Source organism: Lissotriton helveticus, chromosome 5_1 (assembly GCF_964261635.1).
Source record: "Lissotriton helveticus chromosome 5_1, aLisHel1.1, whole genome shotgun sequence".
In the NCBI taxonomy this organism is placed as follows: Eukaryota; Metazoa; Chordata; class Amphibia; order Caudata; family Salamandridae; genus Lissotriton; species Lissotriton helveticus.
In genome coordinates, this window is record NC_136065.1 from 359,197,799 (window position 1) to 359,223,896 (window position 26,098).

General features: G+C 47.2%; 1 protein-coding gene across 2 annotated transcripts in view; it reads left to right on the forward strand.

Annotated features, from left to right (window-relative positions):
- The window catches only part of LOC144754550 (rho guanine nucleotide exchange factor 16-like), a 292,302-nt gene that overhangs the window by 47,469 nt on the left and 218,735 nt on the right, over positions 1 to 26,098 (forward strand). The window contains exon 1 of one of the 2 annotated variants that reach the window (XM_078642481.1): positions 18,708 to 19,240. The exons of the other annotated variant lie outside the window; for it this stretch is intronic. Within the exon in view, the coding sequence (XP_078498607.1) occupies positions 19,162 to 19,240 (79 nt within the window). The 5' untranslated portion in view covers positions 18,708 to 19,161. Of the gene's footprint in view, positions 1 to 18,707; positions 19,241 to 26,098 lie in introns of those variants that run through there. 2 annotated transcript variants of the gene reach the window in all.

Below are 26,098 nucleotides of genomic sequence, written 5' to 3' on the forward strand. Positions count from 1 at the left end.
GATCCAGAGGGCTGCTTCGTGGCATCAAGGGACGTGGTGCAGGCAGGAAGTGTTGGTCATGAATGTATATGCTACCCCGCGGATACAGGGAAGAACGCTGGTGTCTGTGGGTCCCATTTTTATAGATGCGCAATGCAACATTCACATGGTGGGGGGCTTTAATGATGTCACAGACTGGCGTCTGCACAGAGGCTCCCCCGCCAGAAGCCTCCTCTGGATCTGTTCTGCTATACCCATGCAATGGGTGTCAGAGATGCCTGATGTCATTTCCATCACCATGAGCGACATGGCACATGGCTTCCTTTCGAGGCTGGATTACAGCTTCATCCCACGGTTGGAGGGTTCACGGATGTAGAAGGCAGAATGCATGCCAAAAGGGATATTGGGCCATTCACCATCCTGGTCACTTTGGGGGTTACGCTGTGAGCAGTAACCTATATTCATAGAGACTGGATCCCAGGGTTTGGAGGGATGTAGAGATGGTGGAGTGCCTTAGAGTGGCCTCCCAGTAATATCGTGAAGAGAATGTTGGGACGGTATCTTCCCCGTGTTGTTGTGGGAGGCCTAAAAAACTGTGTTTCAAGACGGTCCCAAAATATAGTATTGCAGAAACGTCGCAGGGAGGAGGAGATGTTGCTCTTGGAGCAGAATCTCCCGCACCTGGAACGAACATGGGTGGCCGCAAGCGACGAGCCCACCCATGTGCTGTTACAGGCAATGAAGACCCAGTACCGAGATCATGTGACACAGGTGTTGTGGCAACACTACTGGGGGTACAACATCGTCTATACGACACGGGCGGCAAAACCGGCACCTTCTGGCGTAGAAGGAGGTGCATTGGGTGGCTGAGATAATGACCAGCTCTGGGGACCTGGTGCGCTCTGACGTGGAGATCACCCAAGCCTTTGTGGCCTACTGCAAGGGCTTATATATATGACCCGGCGCGACCATGCACATTATGAGGTCATTCAATTTTTGATGGAGATGCCTCCGCGGGGCATGAACAATGCAGCCAGAGCTGTACTGGCAGCTGAATTGATGATCACAGAATAAAACAAAGTGGTCCAGGTAACGCACTCTGGGAAAACGCTGGGCGCTAATGGCCCTGTAGAGCTTTACAAATGCTTTGTGGCCCTGCTAACCCCAAACTCTTGAACCTCTTTCAGGTGGCGAACACGAAGGGCCCTGCCTCCAGAACTTAACCACTCTATTGTTATCCCGAAAAAGGGCAGGCCCCACGCTTGTTGCTTTTCCTATCGACTCATCTCCTTACTCGACTCCGAAAGTAAGATACTGGCAAATATAATTGCTTCTATAATGAAGGGATTGATCTACGATCTGTTCCATGCAAATCAAACTGGCTTTATGCCACATTGGTCCATGAGGCTCAACCATCACAGATTGCCCCTCTGGATGGATAGGTGCAAGACAGATCCCACCCTCACATGCACTCCTATCACTGAACACAGAAAAAACATTCAACTCCATTGATTGGTGGTACTTGTTTAAGACGCTGGAATGTCTTGGCTTTGGCCTAAAGTTTTGCAGGTGGGTGGCATCCTGTACAGGGCACCCACGGAGGTGGTGAAGGTCAATGGCATGGTTTCTGACCCGTTTGGTGTTGGGAGGGGAACAAGGCATGGCTGTCTGCTGTCCCTTCTCCTTTTTGCCTTGTGCATGGAGCCGCTGGCATGCTGGGTGCGCAGTTGGTTGGATATTCTAGGGTTCTTCCCAGGGTTAGCGGAGCCGGCCAAAATATCATTGCATGTGGCCGATACCCTGGTGTAGTTGACTGACGATGACTGGTTGATCCCAGCTTTGCTGTTGGTGCTCTTCTCCTTTGAGACGTATTTAGGGTTTTGTAATAGCCATGATAAATCTATTGTCATTCAGCTAGGTTGCTGGGAGGATCTGGACCCTGCGGCATGGGGCTTCGGGACGCGACACAGATTTCGATACCTGGGTATTGAGATTACCTTGGATCGCACATGATTTCGAGAGTGGAATCTCCAATGGGTTGTGAAGGAGTTTCGTGCGGATGTGGATAGCTGGTGCACACTCCCTCAGACAATCATGAGCTGGGCAGTCCTGTACCAAATGATCACTCTGCCTAAACTGCTTTACGTCCTGCAGAATACCCAATACCCTGTCCTTGGCAGGTATTTCGACAGTACTAATAAGGCGCTTTGTACTCTATTGTGGGATGGCGCAGCCCCAAGAATAGCTCTGAAGACTATATACAGATCTGTGTACGGATTGGTGTCACTGCAACGCATGCTTTTACCACGCATGCCTTTACAACGCGGTTTTTACCACGCAGTCCATTACAACGCATAATGCTTTTAGGCGCTGGATAGTGAATTATTTAATTTACTATTCCAACTCCAGTCCCCGTGGATAGCAGGGAAGGTGTTGGATAGTATATTAAATACATTCCCTATCCTAGAGCGCCCCCCAGCGCATTGCGTTGTAATGGTTTGCGTGGTAAAAGTTGCGATGTAATGGTAGTGCGTTGTAAAAAATTCGTTGTAACCGTGCTACACCCTGTGTACAACAGGGGTCTGGCTCTCCCGGATATTAGAGCCTATTACAGGATGGCGCAACTGTATTTTCTCATTGATTGGATTCACTGCCCGTACATTGACTCGGCATACCGGATCGAACGCACAGCTGTTGAGGGGCAGACATACTTTCACTACATTAATGGGAGGAGGGACCGGCTACACCTGCCCGAGCCAACTAAGACTACGCTGATGGCCTGAGTGGCGGCCACAAATGCCATGGATTGGAAAGGCAAGGTTACTCTAGCTACCCTCTTGTGGAGGGGTATGGTGTTGCTGGAGATAGGGAGGTTAGCCAGTTTCGGCCTTTCGGCCAGTGGGATTGAGCCCCTGGGACATGTTTGGGAGGATGGGGAGGTAAAAACCTTTGTGGACCTACAGGGGGAATATGATCTTGCAGAGACCCAGCAGGTCAAATGCATGCAGCTTGCACTTGCCCTCGTGGGGGACCAAGTTCTGGGTCTGGACCTTCCCGCTGGAAATATGGGTGTTGGGGGAGGTACTGGTCCACATGGTGGTTTTGCGCTTCTACCGTATTATACTTAACAATGTGCTGGAACATCTGGGAGGGCTGTGAGAGAAATGGGAAAGGGATGACGAGGCCCCGGAAGATGTGGACTGAGAGTCGGCATTGATGCATCCCAAAGAAATTGCCATTAGAGCCCACCTTCACTATAACAGATCCCGGCTCTATAAAATGGGAAAAGTGAACACTCCAATGTGCCTCCACTGTTGCACAGTTGAAGGCACAATGCTGGGAAAATGCCAGGAATTATCGGGGGGTCCCTGGTGAGCTGGAATCGGTTCTGGAGTCTCCCATTCCGAGAACACCACAGTTGGGTTATCCTTGGATTGATGTGGACCTCTCCAGGAAGCAATCAATTGTTTTGAATGTTGGGTTTTGTTGTTGCCAAGTAAGACATGGCCGGGTTGTGGGAGGGGCAGGGGGGACTGCAGCACCCAGCATGATTTAGTGGTGGGAGGGAATGAGTCCATTCACAGCGATGGAGACAGAGTACGAATGTTGGAGAATGCCCTAATAAATTTGGGAGCAGAACGTATGGGGAAAGTAAAGGTCATACATGGCCTGACGGATGACTTTGGGGAAGCCCCAGGGTTGAGGCCCTCACCATACCAAGCAACGATTGTGGAGAGGGGGTTGTGTGACCGGCGCCTGGAATACTGGGTTTGACCCTATGCGCTGGGCGAACTCTGAATGGTTCAATATGTATACTGCAATACAACTGTGGATGTCTGTGCTGTGAGTTTATTGCATGTATGGATTTGTTTTTATTGCATGTTATTTTTGCAAAACAGTAAAAATATTTTTTAAAGAGTGCCCTTGAGTTGAGCAATCACAAAGCCTTTTATTTGACCACATGAAGACAATTTAATTTGAGGTATGTTCTAGCTAAATGGAGTCCATAATTATTCCTAGCTCCCTAGAAGTGTGTGGCTCTGTTGGGGGAGGGAGGAGTCAGAATGGTTAGTGCAGTTACTGTGTAAAGTTATAAATTCGATCTGTGTAAAATTGAGAATCTAATACAGTCAGTGATGCATTTTCATTAGTTAATATTGGAATGTTTTTTCCCACCAAAACGATTGCAGTTTTAAAGTTAAGGAAATTAACTGCTTTTCTTTTGTCGCGTCACAAGCTTTTATACATAGTTTTGCCCCTTCCCCTTTTTTATCCTCTTCGGGGACAATGTGAGCTCTTAGTACGGCCAGCAGAGCTGGGGATGAGTCGGTCACATTTCAGATTAGACAACTTTCGCTCCTCCAGTAGAAGCATGAGTTGACAATTTTGTGTCTGCCTCGCGGACGTGTTATGAGCACTGACCTTTCCTAGCATGCTAATTTGTTATTTGTGTAGCGTTTACTAACATTACCACAGCACAGGGGCGCTTTCTTAATCTGGGCGCTCATTAGTGCGTGTCCGGGAGTTCCATGAATTGAGTGTCTGTGGTTTGTTAGGTGCACCAGTAAACGTTTCCCTCTGCGAGTATAGCCTGCAGTCTTTCGGAAGGCAGATTGTAATGTATGAAATGCTTAATGCTCGTAGCCACCGTGGAGCGGTGAGATGCAGCAGCGGTGTTTCCCAGGGAGCGAGTCGGGGTACCACGCGCGTGGACGGCGTCCCCCCACTTATTTTACCGGGGGCTCGATAACTGGAGCAAATGGAGCCACACCTTCACTCTTTGGTCTCTCTGGGGCGAGATCGGAGCTAATTCAGAACGCTGCTCATGTGCTGGCTTCTCTGATGCAATCGCATCTAAGGGGTGGGCGAGGGGAGGCAATGAGTCCGATGGTGCAAGCCACCTTTTGTGACGTCACTTCCTGTCGTGACGTCAGCGTCCCCCCACTTCTTTCTTTAGGACTTGTGCCCTGGTGTTTCCTCAATTGTATCTGAAGATTGCACTTTAGTCAAGGACACTTTTTGCCCATCCTTCATTATGGCCTCTTGAGAAACCACCTTCCTGGTGTCCTCTTCCCCAGCTCTTAGATGGAACTTTAAAGTAGTATTTTCCCCATTGTCCAACGGATTCACGGCTTGTTTATAGCTTTCAGGTAGGAAAAAAAAGAAAAATAACAATTCTTGTAGCACCCACACAAGACATCTGTGCAAATATTCTTTGAATTACAGCTTACTCCCCCAGTTTCCTTCATTCCATCGCAGGCGAGTGATAGATCAGATACTGCTCAGCTTTCAGTGCTGGACAGTTCCTGATGAATCTCTATACCTGCCCTTCTCAGCAGATCTCCTGCCTGACTAAAGAGAAAAGAAGCGCTGTGAAGCAGCCAGCAGTTGTCACTTCATAGTGCTTTCTTTAACGCTACCGTTATCCACCGCCACCCGCCCCACATTACTCGTCTCATTCCATTTCCACCCAATTGCTAAAGCTACTAGCTCGCTCATACGTGACACCTATTGGCTTTGCTAGTGTTTGTTTTAAACCTGGTCCTCCTATTTACCTCTTTCCTCCCCTGTGCCCTAAAAACCCCTTACCTTCCTTTATCTCTACACATCCCTGTACCCTAGAACCCCTTACATCCCTTAAGCTCTACCCACCCCTGAACCCTAAACACATTTGATATAAATACTTTGCAGAATGTCAATAACAATAAAGCATACTGTGACTATAAGTCTGCCTTTCCATTTCACTTCAAACCTATGCAATTGCATACGTTTATCGGAGTCTGTGGATCACCATGCAGGGGCGATTTGTATGGGGTCAATTGAAAGTCCCCCAGGCTGTCCCAGACCCCCAGAAATGGTGTCTCCTAAGCCCCTGTCCTTTTTATTGGCTTTGTACATGGAAGCTTAGATCTCTGCAGCCTATGTACAAGAGTGCCTTTAGGTGTGTTGTGATCTGTCATGTGCCGAAGTGCCAGAATATATGTTGTTGAGTTTGAGGTCAACTATCTTTTCTTTAACCCTCCTGTTATCCACCTCCACCCGGCCCATTTTACCCATTCCACCCAGTTGTCAAAGCTTTTCTTTTTTTTTTAAGCTCATTCATCTTTGTGGCACCAGGTGGATGTAATGAATTAGATTTACAAGTGTGTACGGCAAAAAATGAAATGAAGATTCAAATGTTCCTCCTTCATAAAGCATTCTTCTCCATGGTGACATATTTGATGTACCCATGTCATTTGGGTTTAAAACCAATAAAAGTATTGATAACAAATAGAGTGTTTGAAATTGGTAGGCTTGTGCAATGCTATTCGTGTATGCAAAATAGCATTAAAAAAATAAAAATGAAGAGATTTGGTCTAGAATTCTTGAAGGAATATTTGGCCTGGGCGGAGCTCACAGGGTTTTACTCCACTGAACTTTGCGAAGTGCCGGGAAAACTCTGCCGCGCATCGTGGAATTCTGCCTGTGGTGGAGTCTGTTAAGTCGCGCTGCTCGCACTGAATTTAGCGCCCAGAGTTTGGCGCACAGGACAACGTGTCGCGCCAGAGGGTGCTGCTGCTTTCTGACACCCGAGAAGACATTCTATTCGAGCTGCAGATTTCTCAATGTGAGTGGCCGCGACTGCCCGCTTTGAGAAATCTCGCGTGCAATTTTTTTCTTGTGAGTGCTCGCCAACTTACCGCTGTTTAGCCGCTCAAGAGAAAAAACTCCGCTCTGCATCACTTCGCAGAGTTTTTCGGAACTCCACGTGCTACACTGGCAGAGCTGGATTCTTAACCCACCCCTAAGGAAAATTATTCTTTCAGGAAGGGTTCAGCTGCATATGCCCATCATCCAACAGTAAGACCAACGATCGTGTTTTAAACTCTAATTTACCCATGACAAAAAGTATTGTTTTTTATTATATTTTGGCATTTCTATAGTACTTTCAACCCCTTAATGAAGCTATAGAGTGCCCTCCGACTTGTGGAGTAGTTACCCATCTTCCAGGGCATGGATAAGGGAACGGTGTTGCTGCAGAGACATCTCATTAGTGTTAAGCTTTGGTATTGGCATGTAGTAGGGACTCACTCACTCATTAACTTACACAAGAAGCAGAATGTTAAGGGAGAGTGAGGTATAGCTTGGCAGTGGATTCAAACCAGTATGTATGGCTTGAGATCATCAGGGTCTGCCTCTTTTCGGCGCATCTTTGCTGTGTGGAAGAATTTACACTATAAGGAAAACAACCCTTGTCTCAGCACCTATAGTTGCACACCTTCGATTCACACTCCAGGCATTAGAACAATCCAACTGCTAATTATCAATACAATAACCACACATTATGACGACTTCCTGTAAAGCTCATTATAATAACATAAATTAATGGCACGTGCTTAAAGTGTAATGAAAGCATTCAAACAATGTTGATGCTATCTACACATGCCTCGAGGAGCAAAAACCAAGGTAAATTGTGTTGCTCTCTTCTGGCTAGTTGGCAGGGATCGTGTAATTTCCGGTTTGTGTATATGTAAAACAGCCTTGACTGTTTGCATCCTAAATAATGTTAATTGTTTCAGTAGAATCTCTGCAGTTTATCCGTTCACTGAGGACTCAACTGCCAAGTGCTTTGACATCGTCTTGACTTGAGGCGCTATAGAAAACCTCAAATAAAACAAGTGTTGGCAAACTCAATAGGTAGGTTTTTGCAATCTGGTGCATTGGTTATTTTTTTATTTTAATTGGGAGCATATCTCACAAAAAAAAAGAAAGAAAGAATAAAACATGCTGTCCATTTCATAATATTCCTGCAGTAAAAATGTAAAGTAAACCAACCGTCATATTTAACTGAATATTATGAATGTTTCCAAGCATGCAGGTATACTTAAAACAGGCATATAAACCCTCTTTAGTTTTAATGCACATAACTGACAAAAAAGTATTTTTAGTGGACAGAAATTGTACTAATGGCTTTATTATACCTTGAAACGTAGGCTAAAAACATGAATGACTAATAAAAAGCACGAAGAATAGAAAATAAAGTAGTAGACCTTCAGCCCTGGCACTGAAGTGCGTTTTTTAAGGCGAAAGTGCAGGAAAGAAAGGCCATCTCTCACAGTGCAAAAGAACCATTGACTACAGTGGTCTGAGTGCCTGCTGTAGTTACTGCGGTACAGTACACTGTGGTGAGCTGAACCAACTACAATTAAAGGTCACGATTTGGTTCACCAGACACAAAACCCATTGCCATTGAAAATGAACACAGTAGCACATCCCCAATCATGTTTTGCCCTTTGTAGGCAATTTCTTTTAATTAACATGCTATTGGCTAAGGGGTGTACTGAGTATGGCTGGGGCTTAGGTTATGGTGTCCATTGTGAGTTGCACACCATAATTGGTGAATTTCAGGTCTTTTCTAGCTTTGTGTTCATTCTACCATAAAAAACCCTTTATTTGTGGGGGAGTTTCCCAGTAACTTTCGTGTTTTTTTAATAATGTGCCACATTCACCTGCAATGTACTCCTATTGCATTGTGCATGCCTTTGGCCATGCCTGCTTCCGTACCACTTTGGCTACCACTTTGGCCGTGCGCAGCGGGGTTTGGTCCCAGGACCTGTCTGGACTTCTAGTGGGCTTAATTTAGTAGCTGCCAACTTTGCTGCAGATTCATGAAACAGCACTATGAATGTAGCAAATTAAGTCTGGCACCAAGGCAGGCAGTCCCTGCGACCACCGGGATATCCATAACCGGTACGGGCATGGTTTGACCGAGAGTTGTGCGTATGGCAGAGTGCGTACATGGCAGGTGAATGCAGTAAATCATAAACATGAAATTCAGAAAAAAAGCATCTAACAGTCAGTTCTGGTAAAGCAAACGGAAAAACGAAAAATCCCTGAGATTCATCAATTAAAACGTACAATGCACAATGGACACCATAACTCACGCCCCAAGCAATGCTCTGTAACCCCGTTAACCGGTGGGGACATTAAAAGATTTTTAAAAAGCTGTCTACAAAGAACAAAACATGGCAGGCCTGAGTTGTGTGCATCGTTAGTGTGTTGCATGCCATAACTTGTGTATTTTAGGGCTTTAGCTGGTTTTGTGTTCGCTGAACAATATATGACCTTCAACTTTTCTTCAGTGAATATGCATATATTATAGCTACTTTTTTTTAAACTTATTGTTTTGTTGTTTATAGGAAGCTGAGCAGAGTGCTAAAGTGGTCTCTTGATCAGAACTAAAGATAAAAGATCAACTTCCCAAATATACAAAATCGTACAAGCAAGCTGTATTTGTGAATATAAAAAACAAAACATCTTCCCTTTAAATGACTCAAGACCTGTTTTCTGCTTTTATTTTATTATTTGACCATGCAGGTGTTTTGACACAAGGACAGCAATTTACTTCTTTAATTGTATCTAATTCAAGCCCTTCTATTTCTTTGTTTTAACTATTCTATGTTTTTACAGCTTCATGCTTGTATTCCCTTTGGATATTATTACCCTATAATCATGCCACCGCCTTCAGCAGAATGGCAACTACCAGCTACACACAGTTGAACCTACAACATCCTTCTCCAAACAGTATTATCTGTGTTCGACATATCATCTGTTTCCTACAAAATTACGTACATCTTCCACTCCACCCACGCCCTTCATCACCTTCAACACAGGCCACCTACACCCCATATTATTCTTGATTATTTGTCTATATTAAGCGTGTAATTACCCAATTGGTGTCCTGGCCCTAGCCACATAGTACCTCCTGTATGCCAACAGAAGCATAAGAAAGAAAACTAAATTAACTAAATAGATAGGTTTTCAGTTATCTGTGTAATTTTAGAAGATCAGGCTCTAGGTGGAGGTCTAAAGACAGACTATTCCAGGCCTGGGCAGTGACCCCAGAGGCTGCGTTAACTCCTTGGCATGCTGTGCAAAACTTCGGTAGAGTAATCAAACCAGCAGAGGATGAGCGAAACAGCCTAGGACAGTATCTTTTAAACATATCAGAAATGTGGAACCTTGAATTACTGGCTACAGCGCTTTATGGGCCACACAAAGGACTTTGAACTGGCATCTCCCCTGAACAGATAGAGAGTGAAGCTGTTTGAGAAGAGGGGAGGCACTGTTAACGTTTCTCTCTCCAAAATTTAGCTAGGCTGTTGCATTTTGTATACGTTGCAACTGCATAATGAGGTACTCGGGGAGCCCAATATACAGGGCACGGCAGTAGTACAGTCTTTTTAGCACCAAGGTTTGCACCAGCATCTATCTGCCTAGAATGTGAGAAGTAAGCTGAGTGATCTTCTTGAGTTGTCTCAGAAGCAGGAAGCACCTAGACATCAAATTATTGATGTGCAACTCAAATCAGAGTCTGCTGTAAAATAAAGCGCCTAGATTCTGAGCTGAGTTTCTGGTACTGAGCATTTGCACAGAGAATGAGGCCACCACATATGGACGGGATTGAAGGATTCACAAAAATCAAAACTTCTGTCTCATTGAATTAAGGCAGAGAGAATTATCACTCACCCAACTGACCACCTTAATCATGCAGCCTCTGAATTGTTCCTGAAGATTTAGGATATCAACCTCCATGCAGATGATAATTTGAGTATCCTCCGCATACCCGCAGAATTGAAATCAGAAAGAAGTAAATAAGTCTGCCAGTGGGGCCACATATAAAAGAGTAGAACTATGGTCTGGCCCCTGTAGGACACAACAGGTGATATCTTTAAAGGCTGAATGAAAGGTTGCCGTCTGCACTCCCTGCTTTCTATTCTATGGGGAAAAATGTAACCATGTCAAAGGGTAGTCTCAGACCAATAGTGGTAAGACTTTTCAGGTATGTAGCATGAGAGACTGTGTGAAACGTAGATGACAGGTCAAGCAGCGTAAGTGCTGCAGAGTTACCGGCATCCAGAATCATCCGTATATCATTAGTGGCAGCCGTAAGCCCGGTTTCCATGCTAAAGCAAGAATGAAAGCATGATTGATAATTATTTTACACCCCATTTCCCTCACGTTAAGAGGCTAACTGTATATTGACCCAATTTTCCAAGATTTTGGCGAATTGTGGGAGTAAAGAAATAGGACTATAATATGAAGGGACGTTTGGATCCAGTGTTTCCTTTTACAATGGTTGCGTAAAGAAGGCCGTTTTAGAAATCTTTTTAAAGAGTTGTTACACATTATGGTGATCAAGGGAGAAATAAATGTGCCATCTCCTTGAAGACCCTAATAAGAACAAGGGTCAAGAGAATAGTTTGATTTATCAGAAAGATTTTAGATATTACCTCCTCCTCAGTAATGGGACAGAACTTAGGCCAGTCCTTTTGCAAGATGACGTCAGGCTCTGAGCCTACCATCAAAGTCCCTGTAGGTGTGAATGTTAATAAAATAGAGACCATGATCATCTGAAAAAAAAGTCAGCCAAATCAGAGCAACACCTTTAAGTAGAAGGCAGATGATGGGTTCTTTTAGCTAAAGACATATAGACTGAAAAAAGATCTTTAGTAGGGTTGTTGGCACACACTGTTATATTATGATAGTAGTTTCCTTATTTTCAGAAGCTTTTGTATTTATGAAGTCCTGCTTTATAGGCCTCTCTTCCGACTTCAGATTAGTCTTGCCTCCGGTCCCTTTCAAGCCTTTTACATTTCCATTTGGCCTGTGCTAACTTTTGGGCACACTAGCGAGATAATGTGTTTTACTATTTAAAAACCCTGCTTTTAAAGTAGCAGTACTGTGCCAAAAGCTCCCACAATCCAAGAGTTAAACTTGTTCAATGAACACATCCATATTAGCATCAGGTTGGCTTTTGGACTTCGATTTGTCTAAGGCCAGCATTCCCTTATTCCGACATTGTCAAGTTTGGAACAAACCCGATAATGTGTAGTAATAGGAGATTGCTGAGAAGCGGGACAACACGCTCAACTCCATCTCCAGACATCTCTTCACAGACACATATAATCTGGATTGTAGAATGTCTCTTTGTGCAATCTGCTTTTCAGACGTGATGTTCCTTCTCATGTAATGTGTAATAACTATAATAATTTGCTGTTTATTCGGCTCTCTATGCCTGAGTTGAAGTTTGTTGCATTGTAAACAACCAAAAAAACTACCTTACAAGATCATGCTAGCACACAAGTAAAACATAATCTAGAGGCTAAACATGAAGAAAAAAACTGTTTGTATCTATACAGTGATCCACCTATTTGATTTGTCAATGGTTGTCATTTTATGTTTTATTTGTTTTTTTTTACGTTTTGCATCTGGTTGCATAACCACCAGACACTAGAGGTATGATTCAATGGTGTCTCATACAGAGGACAAATGAGTTCTGTACGTGAACAATGAATTACAGTACCCTTCCTTGCTGCGTCCGGCCCTCCTGCAGATGAGCAGTCATTCCAGAAGAGCAGTCACTTCAGGGGAGCAGTCACTGCAGAGGAGCAGTCACAGCAGAGGAGCAGCAATCACTGCAGAGGAGGAGGCATTGCAGCGCCCCACGTTGGAACATTGCAGAGTGATTATCACTGCTTTGGGCATGGGTTGCGCTGCGGTGTAAAACATAGTGCTCAAACACAAGAACAGTCCAAGTGAAAATGGGGTACAGGGGTTGTACTGAGGGGGAACGTCCTTTACAACGGAACTTTTACAACGAAGTACCGTTACGACGCAGGTTTAACAACGAAAGTCATTACAACGACTTTCGCTGGAGGGCGTTCTAGGATAGGTAATAGTTTAATTTACTATCCAACACCTTCCCTACTATCCACGGGGACTGGAGTTGGAATAGTAAATTAAACTATTCACTATCCAGCGCCCCCAACGCAAGTCCTTGTAACGACTTGCGTTGTAAAACCTGCGTCGTAACGGTACGCGTTGTGAAAGCATGCGTTGTACCATCATACATCCATACTGAGGCATCCCCAGTCCTGACCCCTCAGGATCTTGGAAACGCTCACTCACTCCAGCCACCTTGAAGATGATTTTGGCAGCTGCTCCGCCGTTCCCAAGATCTCAGCCCTGCCATGCGCCAGGATCTGCGCATCTCCCAGTGACTATGAAGGCAGCAAGCGCTCTCATGATGGAGGACCTTTCGCAGGGCAGCGCATGTGTGAACTGGAGCAGGACCACAGGGCAGAAGACAAGTGAAGCAGCATCTCGAAGGAGAGAGGCCTCCACTCTCAGCCATCAAGCGACCCCAGACTAAATTCTCCCCACCACCTCATTGTCCCTCAAGTAACTTCAGATGTAACTCATAGATGATTTCCAGCTCTACTGTGCCCACAGCACCATGAGCATGTATCAAGAAGACCCCAGTAGACCTGCTTCCTGAGTGGTCCCTCACCCAACACATAGTGGGCCCAGGGCCAGCTAGATCACCCCGCATCTGCTTCCATGGAATAGTTACTGGTGGCAGCAGTGCATTGAGAAGCCTGTGCTTATTGCTGGTGACTGGTCCCTTTAATTTTTAGGTCTCGCCTGTCGATGCGCATGCGCATCGAGCAAGCGAGACTATAGGGGCTCATCCAGACTTTATCTAACTTGCAAGGAATCGTGGCGATTCCTTGCAGTGCCCGTGACTTTTAAGCTCAATGCGCATGTGCATTGAGCTTAAAAGCGCGTGCACATGCCCCCAGCCGCCTGCCTTGCCTACTCTCTCTCACAGCCTCCCCCAGCTCCGCCCCCTCACTACTTGATTGCACGGCCGCTAGGCCGTGCCTCCCCTACTCTCCTCCCCCCTCCTCCTCTCCTCCCCTGCCTGCCTGCCGCTAGGCCGTGCCTCCCCTACTCTCCTCCCCCCTCCTCCTCCTACTGCCGTGTCGCACCTCTCCCCTCTCCGCCCCCTCCCCTGCCAGCCGTGTTACGGTGAAAGGCTTGTATTCTCTCCCTGCTCGTCATTTCTAGCATGTTTCCGTCCCCACCGCCATATGTTCACCTCCTCTCCCCCCTCTCCATCCGCCCTTCTCATCTCTTTCTGGCCTCACCTCGCACCTTATTTTCTTCAGGACAGTCTGGATGCTTCACAGCTCCTCTGGCCTCCCTGCCCCCTCCCCCCATTTGCTCCCGAGCCGCATTTCTCCGCCCCCCCCCTAATCACAGCAATGCCAAGAGCTTGTTGTTTACAGGAATCCTCTCTACAAACCAGCACATTTATTGCAGCCAAAGCAAGTATCTTTACTTTCCAGGAGGTTCGTAATGTTCATGTTTGTAATCGTACTCCTTGCTCTACTGAAAATACTTGACGGCAGAGAGCAAAACAAACTGGACTCCAGGAATTTTACAATTCCTAAAGCGGACTTCATTTACTTATTTATTTAATGCGCTTTTATATAGCGCAAACATTACCCGAAGGTGTCCTTCCCCTCCCTTGTTCCTCCCCTCCTTCCCGCGTGCACCATGCAGTCCTTCCGCGGCTCACTTCTTTCCCCACATTTCTACCTGGGCTGCTTCTAATCCTGTGACCACCCTCTCCACTTTGCTGTCTCTTACTCCACGTGGCCTGTCTCTTTTCACTTGTTCTCTGACTGCCTTTGTCCCAGTGCCTCCTGATGCACACCACCACACACGTCACTCTCTTGACCTCTCTGCGCAGTCTCTCGTGCTCCTTCACTCCTTCCGCTATGCCACTTCCCCTCACCATTCCATTGCACCTAGTCCTCTAACCCCCCCCCCGCCCCCAATCTCTGGCTACGCCTCACTTCTTCCACATCATTATTTCCCCAGCCCTCCCTTTGCTCCCTCTCACCATCTGTAAGCATCTTCAGGTGCATTCTTTGCATGCCCTGTCCTCACTCTCCTCGTGTACCCTCTAGAGCAGCACTCTCTTTTATAATGTTCTCTCATCCATTTTCTTCACATCACTTCTCTTTGCCTCCCATTTCTTACAATATTCCACCCTAGAGTCCTCACCCGTCACTCTTTCTTTCCTACCCTTCTTACGCATCCACATTTCATTCTTGTCTCTCTTCCCTCTGCTTCTCCTTTCTCTTCTCCCCTCCACTATTCCCTCAGAATCTTTTTCCCTCCTCCTTCCTATGCTCGCTCCCTCACCCTTCTCCCGCCCTCCATGCCCTTCACTTCTCCAGCCTCCTTCCCATCCTCTCATCCTTATCTCATTGTTTTCGTCCCCTCCGCCATCGTCTCTTCTGTATCTCGTTATCTTCTCCACTCTTGCCTCATTTTCTTTATTTTCTCTCCCTATGCTTATCCGTCCTCATCTCCTTCTGTTCTCCCCACCCCTCTTTCTCATCTTACGATGTTCTTTCCTCGCCTTGCAGCGTCCTACTTCCCCTCTTCCTGCGTAAACCCCTTCTCTTCCCCACATCTGTTTTATTCTCTCCCTGCTCGTCATTTCTAGCATGTTTCCGTTCCCACCGCCATATGTCCACCTCCTCTCTCCCCTCTCCATCCGCCCTTCTCATCTCTTTCTGGCCTCACCTCGACCTCGCACCTTATTTTCTTCAGGACAGTCTGGATGCTTCACAGCTCCTCTGGCCTCCCTGCCCCCTCCCCCCTGATCTCTTTCTTGCTCCTCTCCTCTCCAGCCTCCTTTTCCTCTATAGTCTCTTTCCACTCCCATCTCTTTTGAGTCTGTCTCTTCCACCTACATCCTCGCCCTTATCTCATCCACCCTCCTTTCACCACCTTCCATCCTTTTCTCCTGGTCCTTCTATCCAACTCTTTATCCTCTCACCCCCATCTCTTTCCTGCCCACTCCCCATGCTTCTCCATTTCTTCTATTTTTTGTGCCTTCTTCTCCTCTGATTGTACTCGTTTTTCGTGCCTTCTGCTCCTCTGAAGGCACTCATTTTCTTGCCTTCTGCTCCCCTGATTGCACTCGTTTTTTTCTTGCCTTCGGCTCCCCCACTCCATCCATCCATCCATCCATCCCCCCCACTCCATCCATCCATCCCCCCATTTCATCCACCCCCCCACTCCATTCATCCCACTCCACCCATCCATCCCACTCCATCCATCCACCCCCCACTCCATCCATCATCCATCCATCCCCCCACTCCATCCATCCATCCCCCCACTCTATCCATCCATCCCCCCACTCTATCCATCCATCCATCCATCCATCCCCCCACTCCATCCATCCATCCCCCCACTCCATCTATCCATCCCACTCCATCCATCCATCCCCCACTCCATCCATCCATCCACCCCCCCCACTCCATCCATCCATCCACCCCCCCACTCCATCCATCCATCCATCCCCCCACTCCAACCATCCATCATCCATCCCACTCCATCCATCCATCCATCCATCCATCCCACTCCATCCATCCATCCCACTCCACCCATCCATCCATCCCACTCTATCCATCCATCTATCCACCCCACTCCATCCATCCATCCATCCCCCCAATCCATCCATCCATCCATCCCCCCACTCCATCCATCCATCCCCCCACTCCATCCATCCATCTCACTCCATCCATCCATCCCCCCACTCCATCCATCCATCCATCCATCCCACCCCATCCATCCATCCACCCCACTCCATCCATCCATCCATCCCACTCCATCCATCCATCCCCCCCACTCCATCCATCCATCTCACTCCATCCATCCATCCATCCCCCCACTCCATCCATCCATCCATCCATCCCCCCACTCCATCCATCCATACCCCCACTCCATCCATCCATCCCCCCACTCCATCCATCCATCCCCCGACTCCATCCATCCCTCCCCCGCCCCACACTCCATCCCTCCCCCGCCCCACACTCCATCCCTCCCCCGCCCCACACCCCATCCCTCCTCCGCCCCACACTCCATCCCTCCCCCGCCCCACACTCCATCCCTCCCCCGCCCCACACTCCATCCCTCCCCTGCCCCACACTCCTTCCCTCCCCCGCCCCACACTGCATCCCTCGCCCACACTCCATCCCTCACCCACTATGCGCTACCACAGCATCACTGAACGCCACAGCATCACTCGTCGCCGCCACAACATCATTCAGAGCCACCACAGCATCAATCTGTGCAACCATTCAACAACAACTGATTCAAATATGTTCTCTCAATGTTTCAAACTTTATTACAAATGTCACAAAAAAATGTTAATATTTCACTTCTGTTCTTGTATTTTCATCACAATAAAATACACTAAACATAATCTTCCAAAAAGTTATTTGCAAAAGTTTAAGCTATTGCAATTAGAAATGACAATAACTTTTATTTAAGTATTAAATATTGGAAAAAATACAACCCATTGTTATTTTTAATATTAATACATCTAAGTCATGTAAATACAACACATATTGCATTACAAATGCTATAGGTGTCACGTTTGCAAAAGTTAACACTATTGGCATTGTAAATGACAAAGTTATTAATTTCGTTATTTTCAAAACAAAAACATAAATAAAAAATTTGTCATTTACAATACTAATACCCCTAACTTTACTAATGCGAGCCCTATTGCATTGCAAACTTATTATTTATAACATTTTTAAAAGATTGTGATTTGTCAGATCAATACATGTAAGACAGGGGAAAACTAAACATGTACCTTTACTAATGCCATAGATGTAACATTTGCTAAATGTATAGCTATTGGCATTTCAAATAACAAAATTTATACTTTTATAATTTGTAAAACATAAACAAAAATTAAAAAATATTTACATTTACCACACCAAAATCTCAAACTTTTCTATTGCGAGACCTATTGCATTTTCAATGCTTGTTTTAAGTGTCCTTCAATCTCTCGTCCAATTGGCTCAGAGTGAGACAGCTCATGCTTGCAGTGGGAATAGAAAGTCTGTTTTCTTCTGAATATATCTCTCCCTCTACACCCTAAAATGCCTTTCCCGTGGCCTTATCATATGCTTACCCACTTCGACATCCTCTTGACATGAGAAATCCAGCATGCCTCAGGTCGAGACACTTGCAGTGCTGTTGCCGCCCGTGTTGTCCCTTGCATCTTTGTGTGTCTGTGGGAACGTTCCACTCCAGCTGGCATCGGTGTGGGAAGCTGGCGCTGCCAATGCACGTGTGCTCGAATGTTCTCCCTCTGTGAGCAAACCTCGGAATGCTGCTTTCTGGGCTGCGCGTGACCTGCACGTGCGGGAGGTTGTGCTGGATGTGAGGGAAGCGTGTATGACTTCCCAATGACGTACCTGCTGTGCGCGAGGAACTCACATTGCTGCTGGCTATGTCATACCTCGCCGCATGTACATTGTGTTCGGCAAGGAACACTGCACTGCTGTTACCCACATACTGTGCGTGTAGCAGAGGAGGGCTGAATATGTATGGAGAAGGGGGGTACTTATGTATGCTATACTGGACTCTATGTTGCTGGTGGCGCTTGTGTACACCTTTGCACTTTTATAAACACCAAAATATTTGGCGTTGCCCTATGTGGTTTTTTTTAATGACGAAAAGTTTTGTGACCTCTTAACTTGAATTAACTGTCAGCTTGGCCCTTATCACAGTAACTTTGTCGTGCACTGCTTTTTTCATCAAATTGGGGAGAGCGTGATGGAACTCGCAGGTCAGCACTTGAAAGGCGAGAATTTAACTGCAAGCGCTAACATGTTAAGTCCCACTGGGTGAAAAATAAAACTGCACCGGCTTAAAGGTCCCCTCCCCCCACCCCCAATAGACGTGGGAAGAATTCTGTCAGGGCTACGACTTCGCAATTCTGCGAAGAAGCTCAGTGTGGCCGTTACACGAACCAATCACGGTTCGGAAATCAAACTGAAACCAAAGCCCTTGCAGTGAAAGGTGTTGTGTTCCCAGAACCCGAGAGGGACTGTTTTCACAGTTACCTGCGCGCCACGGTTCCGCCCTCCAACTTACCGCCACTCCTTTTCTGTTCTGAAAAAGCGGCCCGTCCAGTTTTTCCAGGCCCTGCCGGTTCAGCTCGTGCCTGTGCGAGCGAGGGACCCACCAGCTTCGAGAGTTGTGGGCGGGCACCGAGCGCTTCCTCTTGCGCAAACCGGTTCTTTCAATAGACAGGCGCTGCTGGACGCTCAGTGGCGACACTTCGTTTGAAGGGACGCTGGCACTTCTCAGCAGCACTTCAACACGTTTAATGCGGCGCTTCTGGCACGGCTGAGGAGAAACAGGGGGCACTGAAAGAAACCTACCTCCTCCCGCTCCCCCCCCAATCTTCAAGCACTGACTGGAGGGTGCAGGGCCGCGGGACCGCGCAGCGCGCTCTGCGCCCCAGAGACAGCCATGAGCCGAGGACAGAGCCGTTCCATGGACCCCATCTGGAAATTCACAGTGAAGAAACGGAGCATCGCGCCGACCCAAGGTAGCCGCTGTTTGTTTATGATGGAGCAACCAAACTTGAAGGTTATTGCATGTGTAAAAGCAGGAACAGGGAAGGGAAGCCGGGGGTCTGTGCCAAGCTAACAGCAGGTGCGCGCCTGCTTAACGCCATGTCCGTGCTTGTGGAACAGGAGGATAATAGGTGAACTGTGCCCGTGCCTGGAAAATAGTGTAATACGTGTGTAAAGGAATGCCCACGGCCGTGTGTGTGTGGGGGTTATGTGCATGCTCGGCTTATAGAGCGTGCTGGGCATGCATCTGTAAGATAAGGCAGAGTCAATCGGGCTCGAGTCGGGGTACCACGCGGGTGGACGGCGTCCCCTCACTTATTTTACCGGGAGCTCGATAACTGGAGCAAATGGAGCCACACATTCAGTCTTTGGCCTCTCTGGGGCGAGATTGAAGCCATTCAGAGCACTGCTCACGCGCTGGCTTCTCTGATGCAATCGCATCTAAGGGGTGAGCGAGGGGAGGCAATGAGTCTGATGGTGCAAGCCACCTTTCGTGACGTCACTTCCTGTCATGAAGTCAGCGTCCCCCCACTTCTTTTTTTAGGACTTGTGCCCTGAATTGTCATGAAAGGGTAACCTGAAGTCCATGCCAGGTAACAGCGGGTACACGTATGGGTGGTATCGGAAGCCCATGCCAAGGTTACAGGTAATTTATCAACCATTAACGTTGTCAGTGCCTGGATAACAGTACCAAACTTCGGAGAAAGGATGCCCATTAATCTACTAACAAGACATCATCTTCCTTTTTATGTAACGTATAATAACTACAGTAATTTTTTGTTGTACGGCTGTTTGTGCCTAAGCGTTGCTGTTCGTTGCAGTGGGTTGGAAGGGGTATCCATTGGTAACGGTGCCATGCCTGGGTCACAGTGTAACAAGATGTTCATGCCTGGGTAACAATATGTTCATGCCTGGGTAACAGAAGGTGCCCTTCTGGGTAAAAAGAGATCCATGCTAGGTTAACAAGATGCCCACCCATGAAAAGATGCCCATACCGTGGGTTACGGAAGGTGCGTGTCTGGGTAACAAGAGGTCCATTCTAGGCTAACAAGATGCCCATGCCTGGATGGTGCATGTCTGGATAACAGAACCAAGGCTGGACAGCAGCTGGTCCTTGTGGAGAGTGGAGAGGGGCCTACATGGGCTACTGTTTTACATGATGGGCTAAGCTGCTCACACTGTGTTGCTGTGAAGGTGCCCTTTGGAGTGGAGCTGAGGAGAGTGCGAGATATTTGTTCAAGTGCCCGTGCAAACCGTCCTTAAGAGATATTTGATTCGACTTGTAGAGTGAGTGTGAGCCTTAGTTTTATGGGGTCCATGTCCTCCTTGTGTTGTGACACAGCTCTTTCTGGTCATGGAGTCCTTTATCTGTTTATGATGAGTGAGGTTTTTTCTCGCTTCCTCACCCCCTTCATGGTGTTCACGTTTCTACACGCACCCACACTCCTGCTGCAGTTTTCATTTCATGTTGCTCCAAGTTTTGCTCACTTAAAGTTTTGTTGCTGCTTTATTTACGGCAGGGCCGCTGGAATTATGCAGTTGCGGAGGATCAGATCTATACAGCAGGGTTCACTGAAATATGCGGAAAGAAAAGGCAAAATATAATGCAGTACATTTTGTGATTGACTTCCTTATTGACATTTTTAGGTCTCCTGGCGTTTAACAGCGCGTCAGCGCTGTGTCCGCCAGGAGATCTTTTGTCAGTGACTATGCTTCCCAGGAGACAGGGCTGGCCGCGCGCATTGCCTCTTCAAGGAGGCTATTTGAGCGGGGCACGCGCTCGCGAACGCGCTCAGCTGCTGTCTCCCGGGAAGCTCTTTCACCAAACACGCATGCGCATACACAGACGCATACACAGACACACACACACACACACAAGCGCCCATGCACGCACGCATCCACACATACAGAGAACCTACCCCCGCTGTCGCATACACACACGCGTGCACACACACACCCACAAGTGCACCGAGCGCCCCCCCGCCCCCACTTACCGCCACTCCGGACTTCAGCCGCCACCGCTCCTCTCCTGGGCAGGCACTCCGTGGGCGCGGCTTCCAGCAGGAAACGGAAGTCCCGCCCCACGGTAGTTTTCCTCACGCGCACACGACCAGCTGGGGAGTACAGGAGCAGGTTCGCTGAGATGAAGTGCTGGCTGGGCGGCCAATATCTGCTGGTGGTAGGTCATATGTTGGGAATGGATCAGAACCAGTGTTCTTCACCTCCACGTTAGGTAATGTAATCCATGCAGCCTTTCTCGAACTGCGCTAAAACAGAAGTCAGATAATGTGCCCATCCATTTTCCGTATTATCATCGTTTTACTCCGTGAAGAGGCCCTCATCAGGGGCGTAACACAGGCCCCTGCAGCCCCCGCGTTGCGGGGGGGCCCTGGCCCCAAATCCCCTGCCCCGGGGCCCCCAGCCTCTGGGGGCCCCCCAGCCTCTTAATAAATTAAATGGTGTACACAGCACGCAGGCGCAGCCTTTGCCCCGGCCAGGCCTCAGAGGTTCGTTCTACATTAATTAAATGGTGCGCAACTGCTGCGCAAGCGCGTCCCCGGCCAGGCCTCTCTGGAGCCGGGACTGCTACACCAGAGAGCTCTTCCGATTCCAGGAAGTGGGGTGAGGGGTCAAGGGATAACTGTCTGAGGACCCCTGTTCCGAGGACGGGTGTGAACTGTGAGCTGTACTCACCAGATTGGACTCGGACCCTCCGGACCCTCACCCTCAGAGTCGAGGGATGCTCTGTGCAGGCCTCTGAGGGTCTCAATCTGCGGACATCACCAGCTACCGAGCCGAGCCCCAGAGAAGGCGAGTGAGGTGTGAGAGACACCCTGCCCTCACGGCACCAGAGGAGACGGTTAGTGAGCTGTGAGGGGCCCCTTGCCCTCTCCCTCGTTCCCCGGGTCACTCACTCTTCATCCTCTGCCCTCCCCAACCCAAACTTCATTCTCTGCTCGCCCCTTCCTCCACCCCACTCTTCCACCTCCTCTCCCTCACACCACTTCTTTCAAAGTTGCCGTTTTCTTTTGAAATGTTTTGCACTGTTAGTGTGTAAGTGAAGCATATGTTTCCATACACGTGTGTGCTGCAAAAACACGGACTGACTGCCGCCTCGCCCTTCATCCTCTCCTGCTGTGCACCAGCAAGAGCGTCACTGGCATCACTAGCGTCACTGGGGTCAAGTCACAAGATGCCTTCCGCTGGAGTCATCAAAAGTAAACATGATTTAAGTAATTATACACAGCTGGTCAGAAGAAGCAAAGGACACCAGACGATCTGTTCCTATTGTGAAGCGCTCTGTCACCTTCGGGTAAAGTCCGCGCTATATAAAAATGCATAAATAAATAAATAAATCTGCCGTTCCTAAAGCCCCCTCCCCCCCGCCCCCCTCCCGCTGCAGACAAGCAGCCAAAGGCCTCTGTTGGTCCTTTTCAAAGTTTCTTCTTCACAGAGCCCTGGTTCCAGCCCCTGAAGTCACAATGCAGAATGACGCCCCCCCCCCCCTCCTGAATGTGATAAGGGACTCGAGTCACCAATGTTTCACAAACACACATCGGCTTTGAGCTGAATGGGGCCCTTGAAGGCACCCCCTCTCTGCACCGAAGGAGTTACAGGGACTTGTGTGAACCCTCTGGTCTACCAACCACTCTACACACCGCCATCCACCCTTTCCCTTCTCCTCCACTATCCTCGAAAGCATCAACCCTCCGCTGCACAATATTTGGGACTTTTGATAGTGTTGGTTCATCCCTGGGTGTTTGACAACTTCTGTTTGTTTACTGGTACTTGATAGTAACAGACGATCTCTGGGTGTCTGACCGTGTCTGTCTATGTGTATTTGGTACTGACGGTTTATCTCTGGATGGCTGACCGTGTCTGTTTTTCTATGGGTAGTTATTAGTGATGGTTTATCTCTGGGTGTCTGACAGTGTCTGTCTATGTGAATTTGATAGTGACGGTTCATCTCTGTGTCTGACAGTGTCTATTTGTCTATGTGTATTAGATAGTGATGGTTTATCTCTGAGTAATTTACAGTGTCTGTCTATGGTTAGTTGACAGTGTTGCTTCGTCTCTTGGTGTCTGACAGTGTCTGTTTGTCTATGGTTAGTTGACAGTGTTGGTTCGTCTCTGGGTGTCTGACTGTGTCTGTTTGTCTATGGTTAGTTGACAGTGTTGGTTCGTCTCTGGGTGTCAGACAGTGTCTGTCTATGGTTAGTTGACAGTGTTGGTTCGTCTCTGGGTGTCTGACTGTGTCTGTTTGTCTATGGTTAGTTGACAGTGTTGGTTCGTCTCTGGGTGTCTGACAGTGTCTGTCTATGGTTAGTTGACAGTGTTGGTTCGTCTCTGGGTGTCTGACAGTGTCTGTTTGTCTATGGTTAGTTGACAGTGTTGGTTGTTCTCTGGGTGTCTCTGATAGTGTCTGTTTGTCTATGGTTAGTTGACAGTGTTGGTTGTTCTCTGGGTGTCTCTCTGATAGTGTCCGTTTGTCTATGGTTTGTTGACAGTGTTGGTTCGTCTCTGTGTCTGACAGTGTCTGATTGTCTATGGATAGTTGACAGTGTTGGTTCGTCTCTGGGTGTCTGACAGTGTCTGTTTGTCTATGGTTAGTTGACAGTGTTGGTTCGTCTCTGGGTGTCTGACAGTGTCTGTTTGTCTATGGTTAGTTGACAGTGTTGGTTCGTCTCTGGGTGTCTGACAGTGTCTGTTTGTCTATGGTTAGTTGACAGCGTTGGTTCGTCTCTGGGTGTCTGACAGTGTCTGTTTGTCTATGTGTATTAGATAGTGATGGTTTATCTCTGAGTAATTTACAGTGTCTGTCTATGGTTAGTTGACAGTGTTGCTTCGTCTCTTGGTGTCTGACAGTGTCTGTTTGTCTATGGTTAGTTGACAGTGTTGGTTCGTCTCTGGGTGTCTGACTGTGTCTGTTTGTCTATGGTTAGTTGACAGTGTTGGTTCGTCTCTGGGTGTCAGACAGTGTCTGTCTATGGTTAGTTGACAGTGTTGCTTCGTCTCTTGGTGTCTGACAGTGTCTGTTTGTCTATGGTTAGTTGACAGTGTTGGTTCGTCTCTGGGTGTCTGACTGCGTCTGTTTGTCTATGGTTAGTTGACAGTGTTGGTTCGTCTCTGGGTGTCTGACAGTGTCTGTTTGTCTATGGATAGTTGACAGTGTTGGTTCGTCTCTGGGTGTCTGACAGTGTCTGATTGTCCATGGTTAGTTGACAGTGTTGGTTCGTCTCTGGGTGTCTGACAGTGTCTGTTTGTCTATGTGTATTAGATAGTGATGGTTTATCTCTGAGTAATACAGTGTCTGTCTATGGTTATTTGACAGTGTTGCTTCATCTCTTGGTGTCTGACAGTGTCTGTCTATGGTTAGTTGACAGTGTTGGTTCGTCTCTGGGTGTCTGACAGTGTCTGTTTGTCTATGGTTAGTTGGCAGTGTTGGTTGTTCTCTGGGTGTCTCTGATAGTGTCTGTTTGTCTATGGTTAGTTGACAGTGTTGGTTGTTCTCTGGGTGTCTCTGATAGTGTCCGTTTGTCTATGGTTTGTTGACAGTGTTGGTTCGTCTCTGTGTCTGACAGTGTCTGATTGTCTTTGCTGAAGTAGATTGTAAAGTTCTTTCAGGAACATCCTCTTGCATTACGACATTGCAGGCAGCAGGCCATGCAGGAGATGGTAGGGAAGTCACGTGACACAAATCATCTTTATACAACAATTCAGAGTTTGATAACAAATTAATGTAACACATTGTAATATACAATGCCAATAGCTCAAACTTTAATACTGGGAGACCTATTGCATTGTAAATGCTTGTTACACTGGTTAACGGTGTGTGAGCAAAGGTTTCATCTCATTAGTACCAGTTCACCCAAATACAGCAGGGGCTAGTCAACGTTTCCAAAGGGTATTCCTCAGCACAGCATCATGTGTCTGCACATTTTTAGTAACTTTTGATCCGTTTGAATTAGAAACACTTTTTGGGTATAACCTTCAGACCATGAAGCAGATGATGGATTATGTGGCAAATACATAATAATGTAGTAAACACCGCCACCGCAAAATCTTATCATTCCAGTGGACCTTGTTTATGGTTTAGATGCGTGTGTGTATTTATATAATGTATTCTTACACCACACATTCCTCCTCTCTTGGGAGAAGAAATAGCTGTAGCCACTATCTGTCTCCCGCACAATGTCTATATCATGGCACTGTATCCTGCAGCGGGAGATGTACTGCCCAACTCTTTCCTTCCACCCTCCTTCTCAATAACCACAGCACACTCAATAGTCTACCGTTAGATTTGAAATTCATTGTATTCGGTTCATGTTTTGGAATGGAACCCAATGCAATTCCCCATTTGGTATCAGAAAGTATAGCCAAAGGGAAGGTCTGGATCTCCAGGAAAGACCCTCCAATGGTTTCTCATTGAATACCCAAGAGATCAGTCTATGGCATAAGATTCATATTTTGTAACTGGCAACTTACAAAAAATCCCCAACTGTGAAAATTGCAACCAATCAGATTTAAATGGAACATCGAGGTACTAACAACGTTTTACTTGAAAAAAAAATAGAAACTTTATTAAAAAATGAGGACAACAATTGGAGAGATTTCCGCAAAACAAGCCAAGTGTTCCGGCAATTCAGAATTTGTTTTGCAAGTGTTGCATCACACCTTTGTTTTTGTGGAGAGAGGGGAAAGTTAAGGAGTATTTCTTATGTTTACTTATTCGAGTTCCTGTTAGCAGTCATGTTAGCTGGAGTTTTTGTCAAGTGGTTTAGAAAAAGGTACAGTTTGAATGTTGGAGGGGTTCGGTACCTTGACTCTTA